Here is a 17,173-nt window from a genome sequence, read left to right on the forward strand (position 1 = left end):
AGCAATTCTCCTGCCTCAGCCTCCTGACTAGCTGCGATTATAGGCATATACCACTATGCCCAGCTAATTTTTGTATTTTTAGTAGAGATGGGGTTTCACCAAGTTGGCCAGGCTAGTCTTGAACTCCTGACCTTAGGAGATCCACTTGCCTGTGCCTCCCAAAGTGCTGGGATTACAGGTGTGAGCCCCTGTGCCTGGCCTTCATTGGCTTTTTTATTGCAGATTCTGTGATCGTTTCTCAGTATGGATCATGTCTACTCTTTTGTTCACATTTGGAGTTTTTGGTCTCTGTATTCTTTGAGGACTGCTTTTTTTATATTTACTTTAATCTCCTCCTCCCGGCCTGTCCCCTGTGACTTTAGCTGGATACCTGATATCACCATCAGCTACCCTCTTCCACCCAATAAATAGTGATGTTATTATAATAGTGATGTTAGTGTGTGTGTGTGTGTGTGTGTGTGTGTGTGTATATATATATATATTCTCTTGGTTCTAGTAATAAATAGTGATATATAGTATTTATATATACTACAGAAATATAGTAATAAATAGTGATTTTTTATATATATATATATATTCTCTTGGTTCTACTTCCTAGATATTTCTCAAATCCACTTTCTTTCTTTATTTCTATGGCTATTATCCTGGTTTGGAACATATAATTTAAAAAATTTTTCTTGAATTATATAGCTGCATTGTTGTACTCTTCCAAGCTTTTATCCACACAGCAGCCACAATACTTTCTGCAGACTATAAAGATGACTTATCTTCAAGCCTCTGCAGATGTCCCTCAGATGACACCATAAAGTAGTGAAAGAGAGAGAGATGGGGGAAGCAGGAGGAAGTGAAGATGTGTTCATTTTAATTTAAACGGGATGGAAGGCTTGAGTAGACAAGTTTTTTGGACTCAAGGAGTCAGTGAAGGGGCAGAAATCCAGACGAGAAAGGAAGTAACAGGTTGCTCAGGTGGGGCAGGAGGAGATGGGGTCAAGGACAGCTTTTGAGGAATTAGCCTTGCAAGGAATGAGAAAGAAAGCAATTCAAAGACAGGAGAGAAAAAGGTGAAAGTGAATGAAGATATAGATTTGTTGAAAAGTAGAAAGGGGGGAAATTGAGACAATAATCCACTTTTTCTAGGCAAGGTCATGTGCTGAGAGTGAGGACAGAAGGAGGGATGCTGGGTGACTTGCAAACATGTAGAGCTAATGCTCAATAGAAGCCATAAAGGACACTTAGCATATCCAAGTGAAATCTCATTGTTTCTTTAGCAACTTAATACAATTAAGAAGACGGTATGACCAGGAACAATTATTTGACTTTCTATATAAAGATATACAAGAAGTAGTTAAGTATTAAATGGCATTTCTATCTTTTTCATTAATGAGACTTTTGAGTTTTTCATTTAATGAGACTTTTTCATTAATGAAACTTTTGACTATTTTGAACGTTTTCATTAATGAGACTTTTGAGTATTTTGAATAAATAAATGGGCGAGTTTTGGAGGTGGTTTTTTTTTTTTGATGCCAATAAAACCCTATTAGGAGGACAGCAGGACACAATAAAAATTGATTAAAATTATGGCAGATATTATCAGTGGAGATCTTTTACTACCTAGTAGCTTCCCAGTATTCCATTCAGAAAAATTATTAGGAAATTATCAATAAACTAGTTTATAAATTTAAGCCTGACTTAAGCTTGAGTATAGCCTTTGGAATTTACAAATTTTAGTTCCAAAGATCCATGTCCATAAGCCTGCTTAAGTACTGGCTTGTAGGATAGGCATCTGGGTGGGACTCATGAGGGTAAGACTTCTGAACTGGATTCTCTTCCTGTAGTTTACTGACAAGACCTGTAACTTCACCAGGTCTGTTTGTTCCCAGATAAAGTAAGAGTAGAGGTGTGTGCTCTGTGCTCCTTTTAACATATAAGGCTGTAATGTTAAATCAATAGTGGAAAGAAACATTTCCTGCCCCCTCCCTGCTTTTTTATCATTATAGGAAGCTGTGAAAATGCTTAAGAAGGCTTTGGATGTCATTTCTCATTCCGATAAAGGACCAAACACCACAGCAATTTCAGCAGACTGTCTGTATAACTTGGGTCTTTGTTACATGGAGGAAGGAAATTTACAAATGGTATTTCATGTATTTAGGAGTATAGATTATTTGTAATTTTAGAGACTGGTTGCTTGTATGCAATTCTGTTTCCGAAGACCACGTATACAGTGGGCAACTGGTCCAAAGCTGCTTTTGAAGCTTGGCTCATTATAGTCAGTCTGCACCCTGCAACACCTAGGACATTGTTTTATTTAGCCAACACGTTTTATTTGATGCTTGTTTGTCAACAATATTCTAAAGATTAATGTATGTTTCCCACCAGAACAATAAATCTAACTGCAGGAAATTATTACAGTAAAATAATTTTATCACATTAGTATGAATTCACTTATTAAATTTTAAGTACTTTAAATGCTTTAACATAGTGTAGAATAAATGGAAAAGATTAGGGCATTCTGGCTTTTCTTATTGATCATTGAACAATTCAAATCAGATTGAAACGGGTTGTTAAGATGGCCAGATACACTGAAAAACAGTTGATTCAATTATTACATATTTATCCAGTCTTTGATGATTTTAGGCAATTCTTTACTTCAAAATTATCACTGATATGACAAATATGTAAAATAATTGATGCTATCTGATGGCTAATGTTGAATATTCTACAACTCTTATCTCTAGACACACACAGACACACACATACACACACATACAGACACACACAGACACACACATACGCACACATAAATACACACACATCATTCTAATTCTTAGGTTCATGGAGTGGACAGTGTTTTAAAGTGGTATTGGTACACACAAAAAAAGAGGTGCACTTGATTAGTTGTTCTATTAAGAAATTCCAGTAAATATGAGACAAATTACAAATATTTTACATGTTTTTAGTCCTTTTGAACAACCAGAGCAAACTCAGCTTTGCTTTAAAATGTGGGGAAAATTTTTAGAGTTCTGTGGTTCTGAAGTTTTATAATGATGCATTTGCTGGATCCTAATGGAAAATAAATGTGCTAGTTGTGATTTCTTTGAAGAAACAAAATCTGAATAACAATTAAAATTATACCACCCAAAATATTGTAATCTAACAATATGGATTATGTAGACTTTAGTCTGGGAATAAGAACTTTAATTATAATAATCATCTCTACTTGTTTCTAAATATTAGTTTTATTTGTTCCATGAGATCCATTAGGAGAAATGTATTAAAATAATCCAAAAATAGAGTGAAACTTTTCAGCAATAGTTATATACTGTAATTCATTAACATTTTAAAACAGTATATTATATCACTAAATGGTTTGCGTTTTGACAATATGCTCCTGTAGGCTTTTGATTCTTTTACAAAAGCTGTGAAAGCAAATCCAGATTTTGCAGAAAGCTTTTATCAACGAGGGCTTTGTAAAGTGAAACTCCACAAGGATAGCTCGATTCTGGATTTTAATCGTGCCATTACCCTCAATCCAAAACATTACCAGGTATTTAAATAGATGTTTTTAGTGAGTTGTAAAGTGTTAATTTTGGTAAAACTATTAAATCTCTTATATGCCATTGTTATTAATTAGCACCAATCAGTTTCTTATACCTACTTTTCACTTAACTGTATTTTGATAATCCAAATAGCTGTATTTCTCCTTAAACTGAAAGTATTCTTTCCATCAGTGATATTATGATGTTATATATAAACGTATATGTGAATGTGATGTATGTAAATATTGTTAATATATTAATGTGGCTGTTAATACTTTAAAGTTTATATACTCATTAATTTTACTTACTTTTTGTTTTGATGTTACATAGATTCCTAGCTTTCAATAGACTGTACAGACAACACAAAATTCAATAGGTGAAGCTAGATTGCATCTTGATTTTAGGAATCTACAAAATTTGAATCTGGTCTAAATATTAGATGATTTTAGGAAATTTCTATAAATCATCTTGGATATATAATGGCAGTGTGGTTATGTAGGAGAATGTCTTTTTTTCACAGGAGATGCATACTAGAGGACTTGGGGTAAAGTACTACTGTATCTACAACCTGTTTTCAAATAGTGCAGGAAAAAAATAGATAAATATGACAAAATGTTAATAATTATTAACTCCAGGTGATAGGTATTTATCATTCTTTCAATTATTCTGTGTCATTTGAAATTTTTTTTCTAATAAAAGAATTTTTTTTTAAAGACTATATTTTAATACCCTCTGGGAGGCATAGATTTGTTCCAAGTATCATATATTTTGGTAGAATTGGTGCTTTTACTAAAGCACCCATTCCTACTTTCTCTCTCTCTCTCTCTCTCTCTGAATAGGCATATTTAAGCCGAGTAGCATTCTATGGTTTAAAAGGCAGGTATTCCAAAGCAATCTTGAATTGTAACAAGGCTATAAAAATTTACCCTGAGAGCGTACGTGCCTATCTCTACAGAGGAGTTCTGAAATACTACAACAAGGTAGGGCCATTTCCTGCCTGGCTTACTGAAATTTTAGGGTGGGAAGACTCTTATGCTAGGCAGGGGACTCACTTACTTTTTTTCTTTGTGGTTGGGAATCACTGTGATATGAAGGGCAGAACTACATAGAAAACTTTACACTTTCCCAATTCATATTTTTTTCACAAAATAATGGTATTTATTTTTCATATTACATTTTAAATAACATTTACTATTTATTTTTATTAAGAATGTAGCATATATTCATTGCAGAAAATTTGGAAAAATACGGAAGGGAATAAAGGATTATGATCTCACCATCAATGATAATTCCTGAGTGCATTTGTCATATTTGTATTTAGTCTTTTACTTTCCTTATAAAATATGATATATATTTTCCAAAATTTGGACTATGCTACTTCTATAACTTATGTGGTGCCCTGCTTTTTACACTTAATCTTTGAAGATAGTATTTTGCTGACTGCATAATATTCCACCATAATTTACTTTTAATTACTTTATTGTTGAACTTTTTGATTGTTTTTAAAATTTTTACTATTTTACTGTTTAAAATAATAAAGTTATATATATCTGAGAACAAAATTGCTGCTTGGGTTTATGATTGGTTCTTAAACAGAAGTTACTGGGTTAAAAGTTGTGAGCAGTACCATTGATACGTGATACTGCACTGAATACTTTCTCTCTACTTTTCTTTTCTGATCTTTCTTTGTAGCTATTTTATATGAAATTTTTACAAATAATACCTTAAAGCAAAGGTAAGACCTTGCATTATGTGTTAATTCCATGAAAATTACTATCTATAGAAATGGATGATATAAGGTATCAGAGAAGAATCAAAGAGGAAGCAAAGAGAACAAGGGTAGAAAACATGATGATGATGTGATATGACAGTCACAGTGACAGAAGCAAGCAAGCACTGGTGAATGTTTGCTGCATTAATATGGTTGGCTTTATTTTATTTTACCTAGAAGTATGATTTTCTCCTTGCCATATACCAACACTGGTAATAAGATATTTACCTAAATTAAAGTTGTTGATATATTTAATTTTGTTTGTAGGTAAGAGAAACTATAATGATAATTTCTACCAGGAGATTTTCTTAATTAACTCTATGAAAGATTAGCTTCAATGTGTTAATTTCACAGATGATACAAGGAATGGTTAAATGAGTGTTTCAAAAACTCTGATAGAAACAAGAATTTATTTTATGATTAAATTTCAGTCCATTATGATTTTCCTTTCTCACATAATTACTTTTTTCTTTTTAGACTTATAAGCTAGCAATTACAGATTTAACCACAGCTATCAGCATGGACAAAAATAGTTATATAGCATTTTATAACAGAGCATTATGTTACACCAAGATAAGGGAACTTCAAATGGTAAGATGACCATTTTAGTAAACAATGTGTTTAAAGTGTTTAATAAATAACATGCATTAAATAGCTTGTTGATTTCAGTCAATAAACATGTAATAAACAATACATTAAAGCATTTGTAAATTCATTTAAGGCATTTATAAAGTATTTTCTTATTACTTCTGCTAAAATTTTCAAAAGGAATTCCTAAGAAATACACACATATAAAACTTGAGAAACCAAAGAACCATTTCAAAGAATATTTAATTTCTTTGTTGGTGCTCACGAAATTTTCTTATATAATTTCTGAAAGAAGTCAAATGAAAAATTAAGTTGATAATGCTTATAGAAGCATTTAAAGGTATTTATAAATTAAATACATCACATAATTATCATTTGAATAAATGTTTCTACCGTATGCAGAATTTTTTATTTTTATTTTTGAGACGGAGTCTCACTCTGTTGCCCAGGCTGGAGTGCAGTGCTGTGATCTCGGCTCACTGCAACCTCCACCTCCTGGGTTCATGCCATTCTCATGCCTCAGCTTCCCAAGTAGCTGGGACTACAGGCACCTGCCACCATATCTGGCTAATTTTTTGTATTTTTAGTAGAGACGGGGTTTCGCCATGTTAGCCAGGATGGTCTCAATCTCCTGACCTCGTGATCCGCCTGCCTCGGCCTCCCAAAGTGCAGAATTTTTAAAGCAGTAGCAATCACTAGCAATATTGTGGTTTCAAAATTTTAATGTCAGCTACAGCAGTTTGTGTAGGCATTCTTTTGTTTGGTCCTCAGACCACACATGTAGCACGGAGTATGGAGTGATGGTTTTCAGCTCCAGGGACCAGTGACCAGGTTTGGCCCATATTTTGAAGGCCTGTGGGCTGCAGCAAACCGTTTTTTCCGTTTGTCTTGATCCAGGGTCTGCCTGAGCAAACTCTTGTTTATATTTGTAATCTTACCTACTCTCTTCTCTCCTCTGTCGGTTTGGTCCGTTTTCAATGAGGATTCCTCACTGGGGAGCAGCTAGTCTTGTGGTCTTTCAGAATAATGTCCCATCCTCTTCCTCTGTTACTTGTCTCCCTCTCCTTATTCCTGCCCATGTCCGTAGTAAATGACGCATTCTTTTAAAAGGCTAGGTCACATTCCTGCTGTTCTGTGTTCACACACTCCCCAGTCTGTGAAACGTGGACAGTGAAATCTGTTTAAAACATTTAGAAATTTAGAAATGTACAAGCTTTAGAAGGGAAGTTGAGAAACTTTGTCTCCACTTAAGAGTATATAAAATTCTTGGTAACCAGATTATCAGGTTTCCTCCAGAGATGTTGATAAATGAATAGCTAATTTTTAACAAGGGGATTGTTAAGATGCTAGCAGCTGACAGAAAGATCATTTATTAGAGTGACCTGCACAACAGGCGCCTTTGAGGATTCCCTCCCCAACCCCATTCTTGTAGGAAAGGTAACCCTGAATAGGAAAACAATGGGCTGGGGTGGGGAGGGAACACTCATTGTTTTGTTATCTCAGATATGTGAAAGAGCCAGTGCCCTGTTAATAAAGAAAATGCAAAACTACCTAAATCAAGTAAAACTAAATTACGATAATAAAATATTGGTGATTTCAGAGCTGCCAGGACTCTGAAGCATTTTATCCGATCTGCTAACTTTACAGATGAGGAAATGGAAGTAGGGAGAGGTTTGAAAAACCATCCAGGTCACACAGAGGGAGTTAGTGACCTGTATTGTTGTCCACAAATTTGTTTGCTTCTGGGTTAACAGTGTTTAGGTGGCTTTGTAAAACCGTCTGACCTCCAGCATGTGGACTGGATGTCATTAAGCAGTGTGTCCTCCTCCACCTGTTTCTCAGCATTCCTGCCATCCCTAGCCTGAGAAAAACCAAGTAACTTTCTGCAGAAAATGCACTTAGGCATTCTCCCAAGATACAGTTTCATAAAAACTAAGGAAAGATGAATTCTGGTTCTAACACTTGATATTAATAAAAATACTGAACAGTTACCACTTATTTAGGGCTTATTGTGTGACAGGAACTGAGCTAAATGCTTCACTGAGATACAATCAAAACATTTTTAAGTAGATCCTTGTAACAATATGATGAATTTTTAACACGCCAATTTTGCAGATGAGGAAGCTAAGGCTTAGTGTTAAGTAATTTTCTCCAAATCGAGGAGTTAGTAATGATAACAGAGGCATGGCACAAATCCAGGAGAGGCCAAGGCCCTGACCCTTCCTCTTAATCAAAACCTGTGTGCTCCCATCCCTACCCCTTACCCTCATTGATCTTTACGAAATCTTATTTCCCAGTTTTTATTTCCTCTTATGTTGCAGATTCAGCTGCTCAGTGGATCTCCAAGGCTTCATACTGGTTTCACATAATGTAATTTAGTAAAAGAAAAATGTTAGACAATTTGTGGCTAATATTCTAGGTTTGGTTTTTTTCTTTTTTGACAAATATTACTATTTATTTTTATAGTCCTGGCAATTTTTATTTATGATTATGCCACAACATACCTATAGGATCTTTAATTGCACATTTTTTAAAGACACTTGAGCACCCAACATTAGGAAACACCAGAGGAGGGCAAATGAACAAATATAAAATGCTCTTTGTCATTTTCAGTTGGCAGATGCTACAGGCATAATAAGATTTAGCCCTTTTCTGTTCAGACCATATGGCTGTTTTGGACAGAATATTCAGTAGGAAAATGGTTTAAGAGATTCAGCTCCAACCGAAGTTTAGGATGCTTCTAGTACCTAGTGCAGAGTAGAAACCAGTAAAATCTTGTTTAGTCAGTGAATGTAAAAAAAAACAAAAAAAAGGTAAAAGTAATGGAGAAGGGTCTGAGTTGATTCTCAGATTACACTGTGTGTCTTTTAGAAAAATGAATATATAGAAATGAATATTTTAGAAAAATGAATATATTTATCAAAATATTTTGAGGTAACTTTCATACAAGTGCTTATTTGTTAGTTTTATTAAGATCTATTTTCATTGATTCATGACTTTTTCATTGTATACAAATTTATTGAATGCATGATATGTGCAGGCTTGATTCTTGTTACTGGGCTTAAAACAGTGAACAAAATGGATCTAAGCTTCATAGAGCTTAGATTTCAGCAAGGAAAACAATACAGCACTAAAAAGAAATTATATATTTAATGGTCATTTGATGAAACTACTGAGTCAGGGCAGAGTGCTAAATCCCTCTCTTCCAGCCCATACACCAATGAAAATGTATGGGGTGACTTTCAGGTAAAACATGAAATGCAAGCACAGTGTGCACTGCTTATTGAAAAGTGTCCATGATACTTTTTGCCTAAGGGTACCCTTTAAATCTAACATATGGTTATTTTGGCCATAAATTATAAAACAAATTGAAGAACTAACCATTGGGTCCTAGTTTGGACATAAATATATTTGTCCATAGCCAATGAATTCAGGCTCTAAAAAGCTGAATCTATGTTACAGATGATTATTTTATTTTTAGGCATTAACAGATTATGGAATTGTGCTGCTTCTTGATGCTACAGAAACTGTAAAACTAAATACGTTCCTTAATCGTGGACTCATCTACCTAGAACTAGACCAGTATGGCTTTGCATTAGAGGTAAGCCTTCCTGTTATGTAAAGAACCCACTTGATTTTGCACATTGACTTCTGAGAACTAGTGAACAAGATTTTATTATTATCAACTGGCAATATTAATGAGTGATAGCTTAACTTTAGCAAGAATTCTATTAAAATACTTGAAATGACTAATAGACTCTGTGAAAAAAATGTGTATTTTTGCTTTGTTTGGATTACAGATAAACAGCCAATACATTTTTAGACATTTCTAATTTGATCAAGACCATCACTTCTCTTAAGGGAGTACAGACAAAACTCAAGTTACTTAGTAAATAAAATGATTCCTGTAACGTGTACTCTGCTGTTTAGTGGTAACTTTCTCAAAATTTTCCTCTTTTCCCTTTGCAAATATAGTAAAATAAATCTGTTTCAAACAGGGCAGGAAATAGTTGCTCAGAATGGGCTACTGGTAACAGGTTTTTAAGTTAGTGGTGACAGGCATTCAGAATCAGCAGAAAAAAGCATAGACAAGGTATTCAAACAAAACAGGTAGTTTAAATGTATTTCATTAAAGAATAATTAAACAAAATTCATCCTCATTTTTAACTTTTTATTTTTGTTGTCTGTTTGTAACTCTTAGATTAAGAAACAGGAGGTAAAAATTAAATAGCAATTTGAAATGTATAGTTAAATAATAACAGTTTTGCTTCTTTGTTTCTGAGGAACTGCAACATAACATATGGAGTGGAGTACATCCTGTTATTTTCACCTCCCAAGATGATTATTTTTTCTATTCCTGGAGTCATTTTTTTTTTGAGATTCTGTGCAACATAATCATTTACCTTTGAGGAAGTTTACGCTATGAATAAATGTGATCTCAATGTTTGAATACCTTTAAGCTTTTTGATATATTAAAAATATTTTTGAGCTGTGTCACTAGGTATACCCTCAGGTAGATGGAAATAAAGAACCTGCCTGTTTGTAGTAGGCAAGAAAACAGTGGGCAACAGTGTTGAGGTGGAGAGAGTGAGATGATGGAGATGGGGAACAAGGGACTGCAGCTGTTAGAGAATTAAATGCAGGGCCCATGTTATCCTTTGTATAAAGATTTATTTAGTACTAAGCAACCACTAAACAACTGTTGCACACTTGCTACACACTGGGTCCTCAACAATGCTGTACAATTTATCATTGTAACTTACAGAGGAGGAAACTGGTATTCAAAAGAGGTTAAATAAGGCCTTTCCACAGTAAGTACTGGGGTAAGATCTGAACTCAGACCTCAGTTCCAAATTCTATCTTCTTTCAGGCGAGGCACTGGCATTAATATATGGAGATAAATGAGATAGAGTTCCAGTCTTTTAGGAGCTGATGGTCTAGGGAGAGTCATTCTTGTCCCCTCTCTTTCCTCACACCCCACATCTGACCCATTAGCAAGTGCAGTCAGCTCTACCACTAAAGCATATTTTGAATTAAATCATCTCTCATGATTGCCACTGCTATCTTCCTTTCAACCAGTAAGTACTGGGGCAAGAGCAGAACTCAGGTTTCAGAACTGAATCATTTCTCTTCTGGACTACTGTAGTAGCTTCCCAACTGGCTTAAGGTTCCACTCTTGCCCCTCTACATGCTATTCTCTAAACAGATGCTACAGAAATCTCTTAAAAATATAAAGCAGATCAAGTTATTCCTTTGCTCAAAACCCTCTGATGGCTTCCCATCACACTTAGAATAAAATCTGAACTCTTGACTGTGACCAAGCAAGACATTACTTGATATGACTGCTGCTCACCTCTGATCTCGTCATCAAACATTCTCTTCTCTCCACTAGTCATGCCACCCTGGCCTTTTGCCATTCCTTGGAAATGCTGAGCTCCCTTGCTGCCCTAGGACCTTTACATGAGCGAGTCCCTGTGTGTACAGCACTCTTCCTCCTGATCTGTGTATGATTCATGCCATCGTTTCATTTAGGTTTCTGCTGAAATGTGACCTCTTCAGTCAAAAAGGTAGAAGCTAAACTAAAATGGAATATTAAAAAATATTAAAAGAATCCCATATAAGTCTAGGAAGGGGAAGCAGAGGAACAGAAACGGAGAAATTCAGCAGAAAAGAAATAATAAAATAGTAGACCTAAATCCAGCCACACCAGTAGTTACATTAAATGGAAATAGTCAAAATACAACAATGAAAATATGAAAATGTCTGATTGGAATTTTGTAAAAGTCCCAACTATATTTTGGCAACCAGAAACACATTTTAAATATAGTGATATAGATAGGTAACAACAAAAAACTGGAAAAGATATATCACAGAAACACAAATTGAAAGCAAAAAATTCAATTTTTCTCTATGTGAAGTTAAAAAATTAATTAAAACAACTAAAAAACGATGTGAGCAGGGGAAGAAGCAATGAAATATATAAGACTGAGTAATTAGAGGTCTGCATGAAAAACCAAGAGAAAGTAGAATCTTTAAAAACACTTTTAGTGGGAAAGATTGATTAACAGAGAAGCTGAGTAGTCTGAGTGCTGAAAACATTAGTTAGTTGAGAGCTGTATGCCCTTCATAGGAACACTTTGTTCAGGAAGCATTTCGACTGGGATTGTTTGTGAAGTTATGGCTAAGTTAACCAGAAGTTAATGGGTTAAGAACATTGGTTTTCCTCTTTTCCCTCTTGTAAACCTACCAAGATAATAGTAAAGGGATTAAAAAAAAAAAAAAAAAAGAGATATAATGCTGCAAGGTTACAGATAGTAGAGAAGAGATGTTCAGGCACCCCAAACTGCCATTCTCAATCTAAATCCCTCAAACTTAAATATAAATGGGTAGCCAAGGATCAAAGCTTAAGGGAAATGAAAGAGAGACTAAAACAAACAGGTTGTCATAAGTATATAGCAGTGGCCCCCAACCTTTTTGGCACCAGGGACCAGTTTCATGGAAGATAATTTTTTCAGGGGATTCAGGCGGCAGGGCGGCAGGGTGATGGTTTTGGGATGAAACCATTCCACCTCAGATCATGGGGCATTAGATTCTCATAAGGGGCACACAACCTAGATGAGCGCAGTTCACAATACGGTTTGCACTCCTGTGAGAATCCAGTGCTGCTGCTGATCTGACAGGAGGCAGAGCTCAGGCAGTAATGCTTACCTGTGGCTCACCTCCTGCTGTGACTGAGATGTAAGATTGAGATGTAGATTGAGATTGAGATGTAGATCTACATCTCGTATTCCAGGGGTCCCCAACCCCTGGTATATAGAGCTGATGGGAGAAGGGGAGGCATGTGAAGTGGTAGTGTGAGACTGCTAAATTCTATTCTATGTGGTACACATTAGTGACTGTGTGGTTTGTTATTTATCATCCTTATATTAGAGAGATCATTAATGCAGAAGAGAAAAATTATAATATTAAATAACAGTGGCTAACTTTATTCTAAGTAATGCTAATAGTCATCTTTTATGTCTATTGTTGATAATTACTGCCTAATTACCATGTAGTATAATAATGATTATGTAGAGTCAAGTTCACTTTTGTAAGTTTCATCTGATTACAAAACTGAATTTGTTTTAGCCTTTTAAGTTACATGGTCATCCTTGAAACTTCCAAAATTCATGGGAATGTTTGTAATAAAGCTCACTTACACTTGGAAGCTTGTCTTATTTTTAGCAAAAAAAAATCCTCCTAGAGAGATATCTGGAAGCATTTTTATTATATTATATTTGATTAGACAATAATTTTAAAAAATTTCTTCCAAATAGTTCCATTTGGTATCAAATATGCTTCTTGAATCAATGTGGGGTGTCCACATCTACAGGTTGGTCTGTGACTAATACTGCCTCCTCCAGCAGGATCTCTGAGTGCTCAGATTAACCTTACTACTCCCTCTTCCACCTCCAATAACAGCAGAAAATTTATCCTACCCTTCAAAGACAGTCAGCCTCTTCCCTCTGACATAGCCAGGGAGGGTTTGTGGAAGGGAGGAGGCGGGGAGGGAGAGGGAGAGTGTGGGCTTTGATTAGCTCCTTTCTGGCTGGGTAGTGTCCTTTGGGGCTGTAGAGTTCCAATGTCTGGCTTCCAGGAAGGAAGCCTGGAGGGGTTTCCTTTTGCCACTCCAGAGAATAGTGTAATATACTGCTCTGCTTGAGCAAGTGAGATCACAAACACTGTCCAGGAAGATTCCTACTGAAGCAGTCTTCTGGGGGAAAAAGCAGTGCTATTTTCATTCCTTCACAGATTCAGTACTCTTTCAGAAGCCCTTCCTATAGTATAGCAATCACTAAAATCAATCTACATCTCATATATTAATACATATGTAAATATCATGCAGTTGACATGATATAATATTTTGTTTTGCAGTTATATATTTAAATATTTTCTTAATTTAAATTTCTTATTAAAAATAAGAAAATTAAGAAATAAGAATACTGAATAAATATTCAGTATTAATTCAGTAATAAAATATTAATTCAGTATAATTCAGTAATAAAAATAAGAAAATTTCTTATTAAAAATAAGAAGATTTAAATTTTCTTATTTTACTTCAGGCCTCAAATATTTCCGTAGGACTTTGAAGAGCCATAAGCTTCAGACACTGTCCCTGGGGCCTGATAGAGAAAAGAACTCTGGGCTACCATGGCATGATCTCTTGTGGACTTAGCCCTTTGAATGCTTTTAAACAGCCTCTTTCTAGTGGCCACTGGGATCCTTCCCAGCTGACCTCCCTAACTTCCGATCTGGCGATTAGAGTTTCCATTTCTCCCTCACAGGAGGGCTTATGGATCCTTGACAAGAGACGATTTCTCACCGGAAGTGTGGATTCCAAAGGCAGCAGCAGCCCCAGCTCATCCATACAGAAGGCCTGGTTATGCCCTTTCCCCAACCTGGATGCCTGTTTGTCCTATAGTCATGTAACATCAAAGGTTCTCTCCAGGTGCATTTCCTTTTCTGTCTAGATAGAGAAGTCTCCAGAGGAGTTCACTGGGAATAAACAATAGAAAGAAAGTAAATGAGATAGATACCTCATTACCCATTGCAGGGCAAAACCATAGGAAAAAAAATCTCCATTCTTGAGTAGAGACCAGTAGTACAAGATTCTGAGTGAGTTTACAATAATAGGTTTCCTTTGTTTCATCTGTTCTTATTTGATGTGATGCTACAAGGAAAATACAAAGTTTTAGAAAGATGTGTATTTTAATGCTTGTGTCACATGTATTTAGGAAGATGTGTATCTTAATGCTTGTGTCATTGTAGAATCACAGTTAGAAGGAAGTTTAGGATAGCACATAAAATAATGTTGCAAAATTAACAAAAGCTTATAACATTATTTCAGGATTTTAAACAAGCTGCTCTGATAAGCCAGACTAACGAGAGCCTTTGTCACGCCACTGCCATGTGCCATCACAGGTATGGAGTGCAATTCATGTCAAAGTGGAAGCAAGCGGGACCATCAGACTTATCTAATTATCACCCCATAAACAAGCCAGGAGAGAATGGAAGAAACTGGGAGAAACTGTGAATGTGACAGAGTACAAAAATGGGGAGGGACACAAAGAGTTCTCTGTGTAGACACGGGGACCACATTTAGTGTTCCTCAGCACCCTTCTGCCTTCTAATAGACTGTTCTACACAAATTAGCAGGCAAATGCTTCCATCATGGCATTGGGCAGAGTTCATCTAATCCAAGCATAGATGCTGGGAAAGGATTATGGCAATATATAGAATAAAATTATGCATAACTCAAAATATCTAAGCATAAAATAATTTATTTTGTTCATAAAGTGGGACTAACTTTTATAAAGTCTCTTTCCTGGAAGAAAGGGTGATTTTAAAAACTTATGCATTTTTAAGAAAAGTTTGCATTTAAAAACATGACTAAATCTAAGTAAAAAACACCAGCAAATATCTACAAAAAACACAATACTTAAAGCAAAGTTACTTCTTCCTGGGTTTATTATAAAAATAAGTTATAGAAGAAGAGATGAAAACACTTAAATAAGGTTAAAATATAGAAGATAATCAGCTTAAAATATACTCTGAAATAATATTATAGTGTATAGACTTTGCTCGCCATAATGCTTATGTTTCTACATATATATTTGACATCATAAAATTAACTTTTGGTAATTTTGCTTTTAAAATTATAGAGATTCAGCCTGTGAGGATTTTAATATGTGATAAAATGTATTTGGTCAAATAATAGTTTATCACTTTTTTCCCCCTAAGAAACAAATAATACCAGTTAATTTGGAGGATTAAATTAGAATAGTTCCAAATTATGTAGACTAGGCTGTATAAATACCCAGTTTAAAGAGTAAAACATAGTTTGAATTATTTAGGAAATTGACATCCTTTTCTCTTTGAGGACATATATGGTACGCTACATTTTCCTATGGAAGTTTTTTTTTTTTAAATTTTATGGGCAGAGTAATACCATAACTGGAACTTCTGAAGTTGTCTTTGTGTTAAAAGACCTAACCTGGTCTCAGACCTTTCATTTTGTACAGACAGCGAAACCCGGTCATACCGTTGTCTATTTTAATCCAGCAACCTTTGTGCAATCTGTCTCTTTAAGTAATTGTCATTCTTAAGAAGAGATGGAATAATGATGACTGATGTGTTTGTTTTGGTGGGCGGGTGAAGACCAAAAATGTCCGAGCTCGTTGCATTCTGTTAAAATTAAAAACAGACTCCAAAACTACTCTCTACCTCACTCCTATGTTTAGGAACCATTAGAACCAGTAAATTTCTCTATATGTCGGTTCACAATCTCTTTTATGAAATGTAATCACTAGGTATATACTGGAGAGCCTCCTTGAGCTGATACTGCTTTGCAATTCCAAATAACCAACTTTCATCACCCAACTAGAATCTCTATTGTTCTTTAATAAAAGTAGAATTTAAATCAACTGTACACCTCTGAAAACTCAGAGTCCCAGTTCCACGTGTTTTGAGTTCTGAGTTGTGCTGAATTTAACGATAAGGAGTGTTTAGTGATTGGTCGTGTATATATATATATTTTGCTTTTCAAGGTGAGCTATAACATCCTTATGCCACAGATGCATGGACTGTAACTATGGGGATTTATTCCTGGTGTGTCTTACAGTAGGGAAAGTAAACATTTTCTCATTTGGAAAAATTCTTTAAAGAAATAAATTTTTAAATTTTACGGCTTTGATCTTTGATCTCGTGGGGTTGCAGACTTTTGAAGTATCCTTTGTATATCTCTGGTTCTCACTCTTGTGGTTGCTAGGAGACAACATTCCTTAGGCTTGAATATCCTACTTGTTGCCCAATTTAGTCACCACGAGTGTTATGGTAGAATTAATTTTTAGAACTGAGAAAGCCGCTTTCATATTTCAAAAAATATCATAGAGGGAGATTACTCAAAGTTATATATCCTATCTACTTTTTACTTTAGCACATTTATTTTACTATTCTTACATATTGGGGCATAAAATATTTTTGAGTCTTTAACTCTTCAAGCCAGATTCTTTAGTTTGGGGAGGGATTTGTGATTTATTTGTACAACTCAGTAGGGCACATCTGGTCACGTATGTGATTAATTTGGAAAATGCAGTGGACCTTTGTGTCTGTGGCCTAGTGGACAAGCTCAGCACACAATCCCTTGTTCACAGAACACAGTAAATAGAATCATGCGCCTCCAGTAAGTGATCACATGGCTCTAGATTTATGCGAACACATTTTATTTTAGAAAACCTCA

At 35.1% G+C, this 17,173-nt stretch overlaps 1 protein-coding gene across 2 annotated transcripts in view; it reads left to right on the forward strand.

Annotated features, from left to right (window-relative positions):
* Positions 1–17,173, forward strand: part of TTC6 (tetratricopeptide repeat domain 6) — a 234,798-nt gene that overhangs the window by 194,816 nt on the left and 22,809 nt on the right. For both annotated transcript variants that reach the window (XM_073010817.1, XM_007986533.3), the window contains 6 exons: positions 1,998–2,132; positions 3,395–3,544; positions 4,376–4,516; positions 5,785–5,898; positions 9,377–9,496; positions 14,783–14,856. In XM_073010817.1, the coding sequence (XP_072866918.1) occupies positions 1,998–2,132; positions 3,395–3,544; positions 4,376–4,516; positions 5,785–5,898; positions 9,377–9,496; positions 14,783–14,856 (734 nt within the window). The remainder of the gene's footprint in view (positions 1–1,997; positions 2,133–3,394; positions 3,545–4,375; positions 4,517–5,784; positions 5,899–9,376; positions 9,497–14,782; positions 14,857–17,173) is intronic.

Source organism: Chlorocebus sabaeus, chromosome 24, assembly GCF_047675955.1.
Source record: "Chlorocebus sabaeus isolate Y175 chromosome 24, mChlSab1.0.hap1, whole genome shotgun sequence".
In the NCBI taxonomy this organism is placed as follows: Eukaryota; Metazoa; Chordata; class Mammalia; order Primates; family Cercopithecidae; genus Chlorocebus; species Chlorocebus sabaeus.